General features: G+C 40.9%; 1 protein-coding gene across 1 annotated transcript; it reads left to right on the top strand.

Annotated features, from left to right (window-relative positions):
- The first annotated feature begins 30 nt into the window (after positions 1 to 30).
- zufsp (zinc finger containing ubiquitin peptidase 1) lies at positions 31 to 17,158 on the top strand. Its single transcript, XM_061081551.1, has 11 exons — positions 31 to 72; positions 1,235 to 1,790; positions 1,862 to 1,963; positions 3,677 to 3,781; positions 3,903 to 4,012; positions 7,334 to 7,502; positions 10,621 to 10,809; positions 11,977 to 12,142; positions 13,218 to 13,378; positions 16,512 to 16,732; positions 17,010 to 17,158. The coding sequence occupies exons 2-11, from the start codon at positions 1,244 to 1,246 to the stop codon at positions 17,055 to 17,057; spliced, it is 1,818 nt and encodes a 605-aa protein (XP_060937534.1). The 5' UTR covers positions 31 to 72; positions 1,235 to 1,243; the 3' UTR covers positions 17,058 to 17,158.
- Positions 17,159 to 19,115: the final 1,957 nt, after the last annotated feature.

The raw sequence follows: 19,115 nt of genomic DNA on the forward strand, positions 1-19,115 counted from the left end.
GCCGGAAGTGTGACAGTGTTGTGGCGCCGGCTCATCGCGCAGGTTTCGCTGCAGAACAGACAGAACAGCACCGTGAGTACGTTTCCATCATGTTCAGACCGTGTAGACACAAGTGAGATAAACACGTGTTCGGTCCAGAGCCCATCGCTGCTGGGTAACACCGACTGTCCACCTCACACGCCACAGTCCAATCAAAAGGAGGCTAATTTACGGATAGCTTTGCGAAAGGCGACGTTACACACCTTTTAACATTAGCAGACTTCGGAATAAATAGTGGTCTTTATTTCGGCTTACTCGCGGAGTAACGGGCAGCACTCCTCATCGACAAAAGTTAACTATTTAGAAACGTGTGATTCAAGTAAGAGACACTAAACCCACTTTACCCATGTGCTACATTCATCGGTAAACAAGGGAAATGTGGCTCCTCCATCATTATGATCGGTGTTGTAGTTAACTGGTGCTATTAGTTTACATTTCTATCGATTTGAACACATTCCAGAGTCGCAGATTCGTCATATCCTTTAAAACGGTAAACAATGTAAGAACCCTAAAAACACGCACGTTTAGTTCTTTGCGCCATGCATTTTTATTTTAGGCAATATGAATGAACAAAGATTAAGCAATGACAAGATAAACAAAAAACCCTGCCACCGCTGTTTGTGTCCTCTGGTACTTGAAGGTGGTGTGAAGTTCATGTAAGGTTTTCTTCGGCAAAACCTTCAATATATACGTCAATGTATCACAGGTAAAACAAATTATGAATCTGCAACTGACAACATCTTGAACAAAGATAGTAGAAAAGTCAACAAAGGTCCCCAGTTTAACTTGAACTCCGGCAACTACTGATTAAAGAGTCTAAAGTTGTTTTGGGCAAAACCACAATCCAGAGTTCTAGTGTCCAGTGTACAATGGCTTGAGCTTGTTCAGCATGCTGACTCCAGTTTCAACCACACTTTACACAAAACAGACAGTAGGAGTCACTCCTGGCAAGGACAACTCGCATCACCGGCTTCCTGTGTTTCTCTGTGGGACCAGAAAATGAGTTGCTATTCCCCAAACTCAAATTCACCAGTGCTTTATGCTCTCTGAAATTATACTACAATACAAACTACAATACAACTACAATCCAAAGTCTTCTTAACAAAGTGCACCTTTTATACATGCTTCTGTTTCTACTGTGAGGTTTTCACAATAAGCCATTTTGTGGGAAAGTGAAACCAGCTTGTGTCTTTAGGCTGCAGCCATGCTGACCTGTGACATCTGCGGTGAAGAGGTATTGCTGGAAGAGGACATGAAGACTCACCTTCTTCTCAGCCATCTGGAGAATGAACTGCACTGCCCTCTCTGCTCTTTGTCTGGAGTGTCATATGATGAACTCAATTTCCACATCAGCAATGCACATCCAGAGAGGCAGCACACAGCCCAGGGTGCGGCTCACCTCATATCCCCTTCAGGATCTTTCACTGCAACAAACACTGGTGGAACTGAGAGAGAGAAGCCTCAGACCTCTCAGGCCTGCTCGGCCAGAGACAGCTGGGATGACGTTGGAGACGTGTCACCCACCGGTGCCACTGGTGTCACCACTGACTTGATGAAACCTAAACAGAACAATACGCTTGAAAGTGGGCATTCGTCTTCTGGAGAAACTGAATCTACCAAATTGAGGTTGAAAACTGGAAGCCCTGAAACCAGAGAGGCGTCTGTCAGGCATTTTAATGAGGACAGTAATGGACCTAAATCACAACAGCACAACAAAGCCAAACAGAAGCGTCTGTCTCTTAAAAGAAGAGGTGATTAAAGTTTTTCAGACTTATTTGCACATTAGAGTCGGCATTGACATGAATTGCCCTGCTTGTTACAGAGGAGCTGTTTACGTGCCCCATGTGTGCACTGGTCTGCAGCAGCTCTGTCATCCTGCAGGAACATGTAGAGCTGCACCTGCAGGAACAGCCCTCAGCCGCAGGTAACTTTCTTCCTCTAAGATTGGCATCTCTGCGGCCCTGTACAGAATGTACAGTTCCGTCCTTTTCACCGGTTGTAATCAGCACCCAGCCAATCAGTAGCATCTCTTCAAAATTCTCAGGCAAAACAAACAAGCTCGACAAATACCAGCGCGGTTCGCTTAGTTAGATCAGACAGAAGAGTTCATTGTTTGATTAAGTGCCTTAAGCCAGATATGTTCATGCTGTATCTTTATTCTGGCTTCTGTTTGTTTAGGATCAGCACTGTAGGCCTGTTAATCAGTCAGCAGTCTCTCTCAAGAATGTTTTTTGTAAGCTCAGATGTCATTGTTTATTTATTTTCATTGCACTGGTTAGTATACAGCAACAAAACGATGTGTCATGTTGTGTCCTCTTTGCAGAAGAAGACACAACATGATTCTGTAGTCATTGGTTCACTGGTTTTCTGTATGTGACACAGACTCTAGTGGCAGGGTCTGTCTGTCTGTCCACCTCTTTGATCCAGTGTGAACTACCATTATAACTATTGGATACTGTGTTTCTTACTTTGGATGGACCCCCATTGCGTTCAAAACCTTTTCTGATCATCTGACTTTTTTCCTGCTGTGCCATCATCAGGTCTAAATTTTCATGTTTCTAATTCCCCCGTTTATGATTAAATAGCCACATAACTAATGACATTACCTTCCCTCTCAGCGTTTGACTGTGTTTACTGCTGATTAACAAATGTGAGCGTACAAGAATTCTAAATTAAGATGGTGACACATAGTGACACAAACAGCAGGGAGCATCTGATGGAATGATCGCCATGCTGACAGGGAGTTAGTGTGCAAAGGTAAGATAGGAAGTCCTTGATTAGTCCCACAAAACAAATCTGCAGTGTTACAGCAGCAAAAGTCAGAAAGACATCAGCCACTAATAAGTAACATGCGATACTTAAGTGTAAGGAGTGTAAATAAATACAAATTGAAAGAACATATGAATATAATTAAATTTAGTACAGTGTAAAGACAGGAAGAAATATATGCAGCTTGAGGATATTTACAGTGAATGATTTGCACATGAACGGTTTGTATTGCAAAGACAGATGAATGTAGCAACGTTGAGACTTTAAAATGTTTAAAATGTTAAAGATACAGTCCAATGGTGGTGAATGTAGTTTTTACTGGGAGCAAGCTGGTTGTATAGTCTCACTGCTGCAGGAAGGAACACGCTGCTATACCTCTCCTTCAGACAGGTACTGTATCAGTCTGTCGCTGAAGGAGTTACTCAGGGCTGTGAGGTAGAGTCATTTGACCTGTCTCTGCCATTATCACATTATATGTCTGGTGGACTGTTCCTCTCAGATTATCATACCCACTTTCTTCATGATTTGTTTGCATCTCTGTCTGACCCGAAGTAGTGTGAATCAGAGAGGTATAATAATCAAAGTGAAACGGATGCTAGAGTCAGTTCAAGGCTGAGTCAGATTAGAAAGAAGAAGAAACCACTTACCACAGTATTAACTGTTGTAAGAACTATTTCATCCTGCATAGTACAATCACAGGAGCATGAATTGTGAATACTAGTCTGTAGGTTTAACAGGTTTTAACTTGACCATCCACAGGTCATTTCAAATGGAGCAGAGAAAAGATCGTTAACCTCCATCTAAGTGTTCAACCCTTACATAAAGTTTGTTTGTGGACTTACATGGAGTTTTGCAATCTGCTTTGTAGGGGAGGAGAGACTTGAGTGCCCCATGTGCTCTGTTGTGTGCCGTGACAGTGTCTCCCTGCAGGAACATGTGGAACTGCATTTAGACCACGGAGCAGCAGGGATCTGTGCAGGTGGACACACTGTGTATCCGTTTTCCCCAAATTTTCTACGAAGTCTAATCTGTTTGCCAGGAAAAGTTCTATAACCACTGCCGTACTAGCTTTTGGCTGACCTGTGTTGCAGCAGGGAGTCCTGGCTCGGACCTGGCACTGGCCAGACAGCTGCAGCAGGAGGAGGAGGAGCAGAGGAGGAGGCAGGAGGAGGCCCAGGAGGAGAAGGAGTTCAAGAAGCTGCAGGTCTCAATTCTACAATGCAGAACACTGTGTCTATCTAAACTCCACTAAACTACAGTTCCTTATTTTGTTGTTCAACCGAGATAGGTTATTTTTTTATTTCTTCAGAGTAAAGGGCCAAAAGTGTCATCGTTCAAATACTCCCACTACAAATCTCATCCCTCCAACCCTGTAGGAGTAAAAAGTCTCTGGAGTAACTAAACTATTGAAAATATTCACAGTTTCCACACATCTCAGCCATGTGCAGACTACAGCAACAGAGTTTCACTGTAATGTTGCAATTATAAACTGTGGCAGTATCATTTCATTTTACGGAAATTTGCAATAATTAGGGTTTTCAAAGTAATAAATTAATTTAAAAATTTGTTATTCATGATTAGTCAGCAAAATAACTAACCTAGATTAATCTACCATTCTAATGATCATATGGGATGATAGTTCTCTGCGGGATGTCATCTACCTTTGTCTAGTTTAAAACTTGTACAACCGCTGTGAGTTCACATTTTCCATCTCATTACAAGTTCACTCAAAATTAAAATCATAAGTCACAGTTCAGTTATAAAAAAAATGACAATTCGTAGACATCACGAAGTAGTGATAACAACATGATTTATTACAAAAACAATACATGGATGTAGATATAGATAGATAGATAGATAGATAGATAGATAGAGTACTTTATTCATCCCCGAAGGGAAATTAAGTTGTCATAGCAGCCGGTATATTTGAATACAATAAAATACAATACAATACAATACAATAAAATTAAAAATAAAAGGTAGAAAGAATAAAAAAACAGAAGCACAAGATAAAAATACAATAAAATAGGTAGATAAGGTGCATTGGCAAGATGATGGTAAAAGTACTGATGATATGATGGTAATGGTATTGTTAGACAGTATATAAGAATAGTACAGTATATATAGTATATAATATAACATAATATATATTTATATATGATAGTAATTATACCAATATAAAAGCAGTATATGGTAATAATGGCAGCAACAGTATATATAATAATAATAGTAATGGCGATATAATAATAGTAATTATAACATGTACACATAAATAAATATGTGTATATAGACTTATGTAAACAAGAATATACAGAGAGTATGATATGATATATAGTAGAAGTATGAATATGAATATAAGTATTTGACTATGCAATAGGTAATATAATATACTATGAGTCTAAGAATATGTATACAGAGTGTGCAAGAGACAATATTATTGTATAAAATGATATATAATATCAATATGGTTTGTATGCACACATATCACATATGATGTGAAGTAAGTGTATAAGGAGCGGTTGTACAGGTACACAGTGCAAGGAGACATGTTTAGTGCAGTTCTGTGATGGTGGCTCTGACAGAGGTAGAGGAGTTGTACAGTCTTATTGCGGTTGGGAGGAACGATTTCCTGTATCGTTCCTTAGAGCAGCGGGGTTGAATGAGTCTGTGGCTGAAGCTGCTCCTTAGCTTGTCCAGGGTTTTGTAGAGGGGGTGAGAGGGATGGTCCATGATTGCCAGCAGTTTTGCCAGCATCCTGTCCTCCACCACCTCCTCCAGGGTGACCAGCTTAGAGCCAACCACAGACTCTGCCTTCCTGATGAGTTTTTTCAGTCTGTTGGCGTCCTTTGCCTTGATGCCCACGTCCTTTAATTTGATGTGAGTTAAAACAATCACAGTTTATCGATACGAAATTCGTCTAAAGTCACAAGTCACAATTTTATTTTAAATAGAATATAAATAAATAAAAATTCCTCCAGAATACGTACATTTTCACCACTTTCTAATTTCCTGCAAATTTTGGTAAGAAGTTGAGCATATTAAAGCCCTCAAAAAGCCAATTCATTTGCCTGAAAATAATAATAATAATAAATACAATTTCTAAAATTTCTGGGACTGCAAAGCAGCATCGAGCGGGCCCGAGCACATGCATTTTAAAGCGTTCCATGCGTTTTGCCCCAAAAAAAATGATTACTGAGGAAATATTGACACAGAGAGCTGTTCATAGGCTTTGACCCTGATCATGAGACAGAAGTTTGGTGGTGATACACGAGAGAGACATCACCTTTGCAAGACATAAAGATTCCTTTGATCTAAAGCCACTGTCACTGCAGGAGTGGAGTTGTTTGTTTACAGCTCAGCATCAAATGATTCATGATGTATGTCCATGTGTATCGATTTTTGTGAAGATCGGTCAATGTGAACATGTTCCAGGGGTCACGGGGGAATACGTAAAATTTCACCACTTTCAAATTTTCTGAAAATTTTGGTAAGAATTTGAGCATGTCAATGCCCTCAAAAAGCCAATTAATTTGCATGAATAATATAATAATAATTATAATAATAATAATAATAATAATAATATTATAATGAAAAAATAATAATCCTTACAATTTCAATAGGGCCCCACTGTCTGTCAGTGCCATCTCATTCTGTAAACATCTCTCCGCTCTATACTCGGTGTTCCCTGTTATGAGCAGATATGACAGACATCTGCACAAATATATTACGACAAGACACTGGAAGACATGAGCAGACTCTATGTACTTAACACAATGAATAGATCAAAACGATAGCAACCACAAGCTGGTAAATCGACACTTTGAATCCAACTTTGAAGATTGTGAAGTTAACTTCTCAAGACCTTGAGGGAATTTCTTCAAATATGGTACAAACATTTGCTTGGCCTGGAAAATGAACTGATTAGATGTGTGTGGTCAAAGGCTAAAGATCAAGTTCACAGGGGCCCTCTTGTTTTCTAGTTGTTCTAGTTTTGTGATGAGATTTTAAAAAATCCCATTGAGCTAACCCACATCCAAGAGACTTTTTGTAGAGCATCAAATGTCAAGTTTTGCAAACTTTTGTTGTGAAACATTTGGTGTTTTTCCAATTTTCATTTTTTTGACTGCACCACAATCTGGCCAACTGGTCTCATATTTATTTGGAAGCACATGCACATTTTTCCAAGTTATCGTAGCTCCTTCCAGATCAGGGCAATTTGAATTCAGGTGGCAGACAAAAGTAATAGAGTTCTGCAAATCAGGGTATTGAACCCTATTTAACCCAAATAAATCGCAGGATATGATATACTGGAGCCAAGGCACACTAACTTATCATTGGTTCCTCCTGACCCAGTTTTTCAGTCTAAACAGCCTCACAGTAGTCATGTTTACTGTCTGTAGCCTGTGGTTCCACTCTGTGCATGTGATGCGCAGGCACAAGTTTGGGTATGTTCAAACTTTCAGTCTTGTGCTTTCACAAAACTGCAGTGTATCAACCTAAACTGTGTGGTATGTTGACTGTGCAGAGGCAGTTTGGTCTGGACGGCAGAGGGGGCTACCGCAGACAGCTGGAGAGCACAATGGAGAGAGATGTGGCCAAGGGCCTCATGGCCCCCTCGGAATTTCATTGTAAGAGGGCTGAGATGATGGAGTCTCTGGCCTCTGGGGTTGACGATGGCCTAACCAGAACTCAGGGTATGTTTCTGCATGTCACGCAACTATAACACTGCAAAAACAAAACACAGACAGAGTTATGTGTGCTTTACTCTGTCACTCATTTGTCCTTCCAGTCCCTGTGTTCCTATGACATTGCAAACACCTACATTGTAGTCAACATATTATCCATAGCTTTACAATATATTGATAGCACAGGCAATTTGATTACAAAGCCTATAAAGGATAAAAACCCTATTTATTCTACTATCTAGTCATAATGATCATATTAATTCTGATAATATTTAATAAATATTAAACAAATAATATTTGAACTACCACCACTACTGCTGCTGTACTACAACTACTACTTCTAATAATAATGTATCAACACATGACAGTGAGTATATTAGAATTCTCCTTAAATTATTTTTTCCTCATTATTAGTCTATCAGAGAATAAAATGCAGAGGTAAGGCTATTGCTGTCAACTTCTCCATGCCTGTCTGCGCTAAGCAATAATTCAGATGAATGGTGGATGATAAACAGTGACGAGAAGAACTGTTGTTTTCCATCTGGGGTCTCAGAGACTAAGAAGGTGGTTTTCAAATTAGTTGATCAATTCGTCAGATTGGAAAAATTGCTCCAACTCCATCTCTTCCTGTGCTTCAAGGAATGTGAGAGTTTATATGAGTATCTTCATTTAAAATAACATATTCCTCTTGCTGCAACCAGGTTTGTTATATTGAATAAACCACATGATCAGTTATTAGATCATTAACTAATATGGATAGATAGATAAAAGTGACCTAATATTTAATAGTCCGCATTCAATTGACCTATCTTTTGGTTATTGTTGTTATAAAATTATTAATTTCTTCAGACCCTTTTGTATTACGCTTCCTCTGTTTACTTTTGATTAGATTAACTGAGGTGGTCAGGGGGCAGACACATTTTTGGAGTGTTGCTGCTTTAATAGAGATGAAGAGAAGTGTATCCAACTCTTAGTAACTTTGTCAACTCGGTTACTGAAGTATTTTTTTAGTAATACCTTCCAGTTAATTGTGGTGTCTGTCCCTTCATTTTTCAGTATCTTGTTTACTCATACCCTGAAATACTTTCATGTGCAAAGGAAACAATTCATCAGGACTGTCAAGTTTTTGTTCCTGCCCATCTGTCAGATTCCCAGAATGTGTCAACTCCCTGTTTTGGTCCACGTCTTTATCCTGAACCAGTTCTTCAACATTCCCACAACTTTCACAAAATGTTCTTTTAGTTGATCTCTGCATGTGTATTAATTCACCTTATGCTTTATTCAGCAGCTTATATAAACTACTCTCTGTTCTGCAAATCAAACTGTAACAAGTCAATGAATGACACACACAGTGGGAGAAACGCACTGTTGGTGAATGTGGGCACAGTAATATGCAGTGTTGTGTTGTTATGGTAAGTCAATAAAGACTTGACCATATCTTTCCCACGCTGTTCTTACTATGTAACAGGGGAGCGGTGGCAATCTTCTGTGAGAAGGGAATGATAAACTTCATAAGTAGCTTAAACTGCCATAATCAGGTCCAGCAAGTTCAAAATCGGATGTGTCAAAAGCGGATGTTAGGCCTGGAAACTTTCAAAACATCATGAATTCTAAACAGAGTTTGGTGTTTGTTACAACACTTCTGGTTCCTGAAGCCAGAGATCAAAAGGAAAAACCATACAGTTTGACTGTTTTCGTTCTTGTGAGTAGGATAATGCAGTCATAGCTCTGGTTGAACAAATTATTGGCCTTGTTTTTAGTACATGAACACCACTTAAGTGTTCACAGTTGCAGCCTAACAGAAGCAATTACCACTTGAAATCACACTGTTCCTCAACAAAAGGAACAAGGTGTTGCTGGAATTTGTCACCAACTCCCATAACAGTTTTTTTTTTAGATATATGCCCCAGCCGAAAGATGCAACAAAGCTCCTCAGCTTGACCTAAATCTCCGACTTTGTCGTTCATGGTCAGTGATTTAACCCCTAAGCCAGAAAAGCACATTCCCCCACTGCGGAAACGTGTTATTGATGTTATCTTTGGCCTTGACTGATCTACAGGTTATGTCTTCAGGAGTATTTTTGTGACAGATGTCTTCTGTTGGCCTGCAGTGATCAAATGTTAATCTCTGACAAAACCCAACATTTAAATCCAGCCCTTCCCCAGTGTTGAGATTTCAAATAGGACGAGCTAAATATCAGGCGTTTGCATCTTGATGGAATCTGTCTAGCGTTCATCTTCGGAATTCAATGGTCAAATCAAGTTTCCCCTCTTTGGCTCTTTGGAATAAAAATGTTTTCAGACAGAATCTGCACTGTGTGAAAATAGCTGCCCCTTCTTTCATTTCAGTTAGACCGCTGTGTTGGCACTGTGGGTGTCCTGATGCTATGACAGGAGCAGGGGTTGCTTGGCAAAGACGCAATTTCAACAAATTATTAAGAGGAGCTGCGCATTCATGAAAAATGAAAAAAATGATTTGCCTGTTCCCCTTTTTTCCCAATTGCTATACTGAAATGAAAGAATCTTCACACGCTCACAGCGCTGATGCTGTCAACTTTATTTGAAGTTGTACAGGTTGACATTTTTAGCTCATTGGCAATTCTTGATGATCATGGCCTTAAAATATAATCACAATTCCATCAGTCAACTCCTAGTTGTGGTAATTAAAGCTTTGAGGGGGGGCCAATCATGTAAAATGCTCTATAGCCATCTTCATTCACGTCCATCCTCATGTCTTCCCTTACTCATCAAACATAGATCATCTGACAGGCATCATTTGTAGCCTAACTTCTAGCTGACAAGTAGTTGAAACAGGTTTTTATCTCAGTTATCTTGGCTGTAACTACTTGTTCTACACTGAAGCACTGCTAATTATGACCTTTGTATCTTTCAATTATGTCTTACTTTGTCATTATTAAAAGATCTGTGGTGAAGATCTAAATCAAACGCAAAGAAGTGAATAAAATATTGTAGACACTGTGGTATATGACAGTATAAACAGCAATTATAGCTGTTACTGTTGTTACACCAGAGTCTGATCTTGTGGTGACGGTAACATTACTCAGTTGCTGCTGGAATGTACTTAGCTGAACCCTGTTAACATGGTCTCCCTTCACCTCTGTTTCTAGGTGTGGTCAGAGCATTACACGAATACTACCAGACTGAAAGCAGAGACTGTGCTCATGTGTGGCTGAGTGCTGACACAGACCACTTCTGCTCCTCGGCAGGGGACAAAGGCTGGGGATGTGGATACAGAAACTTCCAGATGCTCATCTCCTCTCTACAATGCATAGACGTCTATTCTTCCTTCCTACGAGGTGCACAACCACTCGACATAATCAGCACTTTTCATCTCTTTCTTGAGTGATGATAACTGTGTGTGTGTGTGTGTGTGTGTGTGTGTGTGTGTGTGTGTGTGTGTGTGTGTGTGTGTGTGTGTGTGTGTGTGTGTGTGTGTGTGTGTGTGTGTGTGTGTGTGTGTGTGTGTGTGTGTGTGTGTGTGTGTGTGTGTGTGTGTGTGTGTGTTGTAGATTATTGTGAAAGGGAGAAACTGCTGGATTTTGTTTCTTACCTTATGATTTTAAGTTCATTCTATTTATAAGATTTATCAGATGGCTCTTAATTATACAGTGCCGTGGACGAACCTTTTTCCGTGTTGCTGTGGGGAAGAACCATAGACTGTATATATAAAGGGAAGAACACAGTCAGAAGTAGGAATCAGATCTTTCAAAACCTTTCATTGTTACAGTTTAGGAACCTTTTTTATATCCAGAGTGTATCTGTGCCCTGTCATAATGTAAATGATTCCCTGTTGAAAGATTAACTCTGTTTCTTTCATGATGATGCACACTGAGGTACCGTCATTTCCTGTACTTACTGATTGATAGTCCTCCACTGTCCGTCATACTGTAAAGCTCAGTTAGAGCTGAGGTTATTTGTTTATCAATGAATTCCCCTGAATGAGTTCAGTTTTCTTAAGTTTGTGAACTGTAGTTTTAGTTTTGTCAGTGACTTTATTTTTGGTGAAGTTATATGGTATGAAGATAGTTTGTTAGATAACTGTCTGGCTGTGATGCCAATCACACTCTTTGTTGTTGTAGAGATTCATATCTCTTCCTGTTCTTAGTGGTTTAACAGTGGCTTTAAAAGGATTGGCAGTTATTTTGATAATCAAATGTTTTGTACTATCAAGCACCGCTGTGGTTGAACTGGAACAGTGTGGTGTGGGGCCCACACCACCCGCAGCTGCCAGTTACCCAATAGTAGTTATTCAACACCACAAAAGCATGACACAGCAACATCCCAAATATCTCGCAATACTTTAGGATGGAGATATTTCCTTAAAAAGTGAAGGATTTACCAGATATACTGGAGGAATGAGTAAAACTATAAAAACTCTCCTAATGTCATGGTGCTTTGCTGCCTCTCCTCACCATACACATTTCCCTTCTTTCCATTTACTTGAGTGTTGGCTTGTCCTCCAGATAAGGATGTGCCTAGTATCCCGCGGGTGCAGAGTATGATCGAGGAGGCATGGAAAGAAGGCCTGGATCCAGAAGGTGCATCCCACTTTAACCAGCGGCTGCAGGGAACACGAGCCTGGATTGGAGCCACAGAGATGTACTCCCTTCTCACCTCTCTGGGAATCAGGTGAGCAACACTAGGCTCTGTGTGATTCATGTGCCAAAGCACACAACCTCAACAGGATGAGTTATGTTTGAAGAATGACTGACACGAGTTACATAAGCTCAGACACGCACTGAACTCTGGAGAACCTCCGGACATTCTCCGGAGGGGCTGTATGTGTGAACGCAAATGTCTGAGTGAGAGCCACTGGGCTTTCTGCAGACTTTCTTCGGCAGTCCCCTGGTAAAAAGTCTGCAGAAAGTCCGGAGAAGCTGATGTGAGAACCCAGAAGAACCTTGGCAGGACTCACGATGAGCGGTAGGGGTATTGATGAGATTTCTTTCACGAGACAGACGCCAGTGTCATGCACATAGAAGACAGGACTGTTGAAGATTGAAGTAAAAGAGAAGAGAGCTTCTGGTGATGAATTTTGAAGTTGCCAATTTCTCAGTTGATCCATTAGTCCAACCAAGGAACATTCATCTATAACTATTCTAATAATTTTACTATATCATTGCAGTGATTGTTTGAGCATGAATCTCAAATATTGGGTGGTTACATCTTCTTAAATGTGAGTACTGCATTGTACTGTTTCCTATCTTTGTTACGTTACGTGCTGAATTGAATCCAGAAAGTAATCGTCTGAATCTCTGATGAACTTTGTGGTGGCTGGGGCAACACCTGCACCATCACTAAAAGAAGCATGGACATAAAGGGACTCACAGGATATAATGCAAGATATTTACAAGGTTTAAACTAAATACAAAACATAATGAGCTGACAGACATTCTTTCTTAATATGATGACATAATAGCAAAATCAGCTGTATCACATTTTTGATGAGGGCAAAAAAGTTCTTTATATCGTTAGACAGATTGTCCCTGACCCTGATGATATAAAGAGTGAAGCAATTATAAAAATATAAAGGAAACGGGTTTGGTTCGGTACCAGCCACAGAGAGTCTCAGCTGTCGTCAGGCCTTCAGAGTGTCATCCAGGTCACATTTTATCTGTGACTTTAAATCCCTATGAAGCTGGAGGGGGTAATGTTTCAGTTGAATGTAATACTAAGTAAGGCCTGTACTCAATGTGTTTTTTAGTGCCCGCATCATCGACTTCCATAAGCCAACGGGCCCTGGTGGAACCCACCCCCGGCTGTTTGAATGGGTGAAGCAGTACTACTGTCAGTCAAGCAACAGCAGCAGACTGCCCCCCCGAATCATCCAGACCACGCTGCCGCCCCTTTACCTGCAGCACCAAGGTACACATCAACACCACCAACACACTCCTTTGTCACACACTGACTGACCTCGTCTTTGTTGCTGTAACAACTGGATGATGCCCTCAGACCCTGAGCTGATTGGTTGACTAAGTACTTTGAAGAGATGTGTGGCTTGAGAAGACGGTTCTTTTACAATAGTAGACCTCTTGTTGTATATCTTTGTCCGATAAACCAGTGGCTTAAAACGTTAATTTGAGGCCTTGGAGCCAGCATAAACCTCAGATGGCTTTTAAAACTTCCAGTTTTATCATTACGTTTACACTTTACATTAAAACTGAGGAGAATTTTAAAAGTTTTTTTCTTTTTTCTTTTATATTCCGTTTCTACTAATAGACCCCTTTCACTTAAATCTTACACGCTCATCCTTTAACCTCTCTCCGTGTTCCACCTTTGATGAGGTCTGGGTTTGACTCGGGAGTTAAGGTCTGTTTGGTTTCTTTCGCCTTTCATCACATCACTCACAGCAAATGAAGCATGTTAAGTTCTCGTCGAACAGTAAATGTTCAAACATTCAATGGTGTTGTGCATTTCTATGACAACATTGACCTCAGAGAGAGTAGCTAGGAAAATTCTCGCTACTCACACAAGTGCTGCTGTGCCAAAATCTCCATAAGAAGCAAGGAAGTGGAAGCTGAACTGAGCTGGTTTTATGAGTGTTTACTATCTCTTGAGGATCGAATGAAAAGATCCCTCTGAGTTGCGATGCTGGAAATGTTGGATCCAGTGTTTTTGGGAGCAAAAGCTGTGTGGCCTTGGCCACTTCAGTTTTATCTTTCAAACTGTCTCTCATCAGTCCTCCAAATAAATAAACATCTTTTTCTCCTCACATATTTGTGGAAAAGAGAGCGAATATATTTCATTAAGCTGATGATCTTTTCCTGCTCTGCTGAAACAGTGATACTCTTTTACACTGGCGCTTTCCAAATACGTGTAGATCCTTTCAAGTGGAGCCATTTCATGGACAGCTAGTCGGTTTTTTTGTTCTCTTACCCCTTCACTTGATAAAAGAGTTCAGGTTTCCTGTTTACACTGCCGTGTCTGAAATCAAGTTTCTGCAAGATTCAGGTTACTCCAGTGCATGAAACACACTAAGTTTGGACTGCAGAGGTTGTGCTCACATTAGTCACTCTCTGTTTGTTTGTGCTGATTCCAGTTGGATCTTGATGGTGTTAACATTTAGATCGGGTTTTATCTTAATTCTGAGTTCATCTTGTTGATGATACCAACTCAATACCAATTAGGGCTCATCTAAGGTCTGAGTGAGGTTACTAATTTAGGGCAACACAGTGTGCTGTTTATAAAGCAACAACCCATTTACCAAAGATAAATCTGCAACAACACATGGCACATGATATATGTTACAAGCTTTGTAAACTTAGATGAACTTTTAGCTATGGTGTGCGCGTGTGCGTATGTGTGTGATTGTTTCTGCTTGTCTTCTCTTGCCCCATTTCAGGTTTATTCTCTGATCAATGAACCCGAAAAGCCCCAAAAATATCTTTCGTTAATTAATAAATAAATAAACTATTTAAAAGTGATGGTTTTAACCTGCAGGGCTGAAGTCTCCTGTACTGCTGGTTGGTTAGTTGGTTCTCATTAGTCAAACCGTCTCAGTTATTACAACCTAATGAAGACATAGAAAATATAATCTAGAAAAAATGTTAGCTTTATAATTAATTTAGGCTGATAATGGGACAGACACTTTTTTCCCTGGAACGATTTCAATCTTTTCTTTGATTGATTTACAGCCCAGATTTGTTTCAACGTGTCCCGTCCAAACAAACATTAAGAAATGATACATTTGTTCAGCACATGGTGTGTGTGTGTGTGCAAATATGTGTGTGTGTGTAACTGAGGTAGAATAAGCCACAGTTTGTTTGTCCATGGTGATTATGTTCCCCTCCAGGAATTTATTTTGGAAGGTTTTCTACACCATGTTTCAACTTTTGATTGGAGATGTTTTGTTCCTAAACCACATGTTTATAAATGAATCCAGAACAACAAGAATCAAGTAAGAACAATTTGCTTCAAAAAAGTGCTACATGTAAGTGCCATATGTGTGCAGCTAAACTCTATATATATTTATGTAGTGAGGGAGCAAGCTGATTGGGGTGTAAGGGTTGACCACGTCCTGGATGTAGACTTGGCCCGATCCGTTTGCAGCATGGTACACAGTGTTTTGAAATGGATGCGGGCAGCCACTGGTAACCAGGTCAGGGAGCGGATTAGTCTGAGTGAACTTACGTAGGTTGGTTGAAGACCAGTAGTGCTGCTGGATTCTGGATGAGCTGCAGAGGTCGGATGACACTAGTAGGTAGACCTGCCAGGAGGGAGTTGCCATAGTCTAGGCGTGAGAAGACCAGAACCTGCGCTGCCTTCTGAGTGAGAAGGGGACGTATTCTCCTCATGTTGTGTAGCATGTATCTACAGGAACGTGTTGTTGCAGTAATATTGGCAGTAAGGGAGAGTTTACAGATGAGTTTCACACCCAGGTTCCCAGCAGTCTGGGTGGGGGCTACCATGGACTTGTCAATGGTGATAGTAAGGTCATGGGTGGGAGAGCCTTTCCCTGGGAGGAAAAGTAGTTCGGTCTCGTCAAGGTCTTCTCGTACTTGTAACATATTATAGAGGCTGCATGGGGATTTGTCTTGTCTGTTCCTGTGCTTTTTGTGTTCTGCTGTAGACAAGTGTTGATTGATCACTTTCATATCTGTGTGTTCATCAGGGACTTCCTTTTGCACACACTAGCACAAATATTTGTCGGTAAATGTGAGACGTTCTTGTCACAAGTCTGCGTCATAACCAGAAACAAGGAGGGGAGTTAGGAAATGTACATGTGTGTCAGAATAAGCAGGGATGTGGGATCCTGGAGGCAGTGATTGATGTGTTTTTAATGAAGTTCTATGGCACATGACCTGGATGCCCTCAGCTGCTATTATCCTCTATGACAGCCAGCCAGTCGTTCCCTCCACTGACACCAATCCAAACCGCTTTAAACATTTCTTCTTTCCAAAAAGATTGGAAAACATATTGTCCAGCCCAGTCCTTTTTTGAGCACCGTTGTGCCCTTCTCTCTGGTCCTCATCTCCTCCACCTCTGTTTCCCCTTACAGGTCACAGCCACTCCATAGTGGGTCTAGAGCAGAAGAAGAATGGGAGCCTTTGCCTCTTGGTTTTGGATCCTGGCTCCTCAGTATCAGAAACCACGAAGCTGCTGAGCAGGGACACCATCTCGACAGCTGTCCGCAACGTCAGGAAATCCCCTGGCAGCCTCAAGCACACTCAGTACCAAGTGGTGGCAGCACATGGCATCTTGTCTGCTGAAGAGAAACAGGTGAAGTGTGTGCATGTTTAGCCTTTTTTTTTGAGTGAACCAGATTAATCCTTCGCCTGTTTGGTACTACAGGTTTAGTTACTTCATGTTCTTTGTCATGTTCTTGATCCCTGGCTGTGACATGGTCATGAGTCATTAACCACACAAAGACCTTGATTGAATTGTTGATTGATTGCCTTTTCAGTCCTTGAATTAGAATTCTGCAGACTATGAATGAGTGCTGACTAAAATACTATTTATCTGTGTATCAACACACTTTTGTTGTTTGCTTTTACAGATTAGCATCTTGAACTCTAGGACACTGTGTGCTGAAAGGTTCCCATGAGCATTGGCACACTTCTATATCTCTTCTGTTTGTTTTTACTGTGGACACATGCTGTTTTTCACACTAGGAGCTGTTTAATGTAGTCGTCTGCTAATAAATTTTAGAATTTGCATTTTTTTTAATGTTTTGAATAAACTATTTGCTCTCAATGCTGTCCAGTCACTTACTATTGTCAGCTCAAGTTAATGGAGCATAACCACCCTGGCTGTCCTTAGAGAACCCTGTCCAACTAGAAACACACTCACTCACTCACACACACACACACACACACACAAACACACACACACACACACACACACACGTCACAATGTGTAACTGATGTTTAACAACAGGGTGTCAACATCTAACGTGCAATCCAAATGGAATGATGAGATATTTTAAGAGAAAGCATTACGCATTCAGAAGGTTCAACAGCTGCTCAGGTTTTCATCTGTTTTCTTTTTTAACGGATGAGGTCAAAGCCCTCCACTAACATCGTAAAGAATTATTACACTTTTACAAGATAAAACAATAACCTTAAGGGGAAATGAGCAGAGGTGCTATTTCACACAGCAAACTTTAAGTGTTCAATGAGTGCTTTCTGCCATCTGTTAACTGAGCCTGTGCTTCCCTCAAATAATGTATGAGCTGAGGTTTGGCTCTTTACAAATGAAAATTTAACTGAATTCCATTGCGTTGAAAGTGTCAGAAGCTAAGAAAGCTAGTACCTTGGATATTCAATTTCCTCTGGGAGACTGCTGTTTTTTCTCTCTCGATTAACAAAGGACGTATCGGATGAGGAAATCTACCAGTCAAGGGAGCCATATAAGATGACAGGGAATATCCCCCCAGTGTAATGGCAGTCTTACAAATGGGTGAAAGAGCAACTGGTGTCCCTGTGAGCTAGCAGCAGTGTGGGAGGTTTGTGGTTTGTCCGGTTGGCCTCAGTTGCTCCCTCAAAATCCCAGTACAGTTGCAGGGAGACTGAGCAGAGTTGTGAAGTAGAATGTGGCAAATGTCAGTGTCCAGATGTGCACAGCTGACAATGCTGCCAGATGAGCCTCTGCTGACCTACAGGAAGTGGATGTTCATGTTCTGGTGGTTTTATTGTATTGAACTCAGTCCTGCCTCCAGTATTCCACTGGACCTCATTGAGCAAGCAGTCAGATATAAGATTTGTAGCACACATGCAAAGCTTTAACGATTGTTATGTGAGCACATTTCCATAAAAAATTACAATGAATCCACAGGGTATTCAAATGTATGTAGAACGTGGAGTTTTGTTTTGGCTCGTGCAGCCAACATCAGAGCAATGGTCCCGCTGTCCTCGTATGTTCGACATCTAGGTTTTCCAGAGCCGGCGTTGGTGAGGATATGAAAGACAGCGGCCCCCATATAGAATTACCAGGATTCTGTGTCACTCAAACGGGAGCTCTATAGGACGTGTTTTGGAGCCAGACCTCTCAATGGGCTTGTTCGAGCACACATTTTGCCAAAGACACACCGGGGACACCTTAAAAAAACATTCAAATGTGCATTTTGCATAAAATGGGACTTTGAAAAAAAAGGTGTCCCATTCCAAAAATACATCTGCTGCAGTTATAAGGACACTCTACCATGGTCAGTTTTATCAAGCAACTTTTTTTGCTACTACTTTTCTACACGTCTCACGCAAACCTCCCAGTGTTATTAACATCAAATCACTGGAGAGGACTCAGGAGCGAGTCTGAGTGGTGGCGGACCACTTGTCAGGAGAGAGAGTGAAGAAGGGGTTCATGTCAGGGGAACTACAGTCAGGAGTTTAGCCTCTGCACTGGTGAGCCAGAATGTGTGTTTTATTTGGAAAACACTCTGTCTCACCTCCCGTACTAGAAGTGCAGCTTATGCAACCCCACACACTTGTTTTGGTTTTGATGTTACATAAGCAGCATGGGGTTTGTTCTGTTTATCACCTGACCCACCGACAGAGGAGCCTCCTGGGAGTCCCTTTCTTCCTTACCTCCTTCTCTCCTTCCTTCCATCCTTGCCTCCTTCCTTCCCTCGTCCTTTCTTCCATCCCTCCTTCCCTACTTCCCCCCT

Source organism: Limanda limanda, chromosome 11 (assembly GCF_963576545.1).
Source record: "Limanda limanda chromosome 11, fLimLim1.1, whole genome shotgun sequence".
NCBI lineage: Eukaryota > Metazoa > Chordata > Actinopteri > Pleuronectiformes > Pleuronectidae > Limanda > Limanda limanda.

Coding starts and splice junctions, on each gene's coding strand:
- zufsp (XM_061081551.1), top strand. CDS start 1,244: ATGCTGACCTGTGACATCTGCGGTGAAGAGGTATTGCTGGAAGAGGAC. Junction 3,782..3,902: donor CCACGGAGCAGCAGGGATCT/GTGCAGGTGGAC, acceptor GTGTTGCAGCAG/GGAGTCCTGGCTCGGACCTG. Junction 7,503..10,620: donor TGGCCTAACCAGAACTCAGG/GTATGTTTCTGC, acceptor CTCTGTTTCTAG/GTGTGGTCAGAGCATTACAC.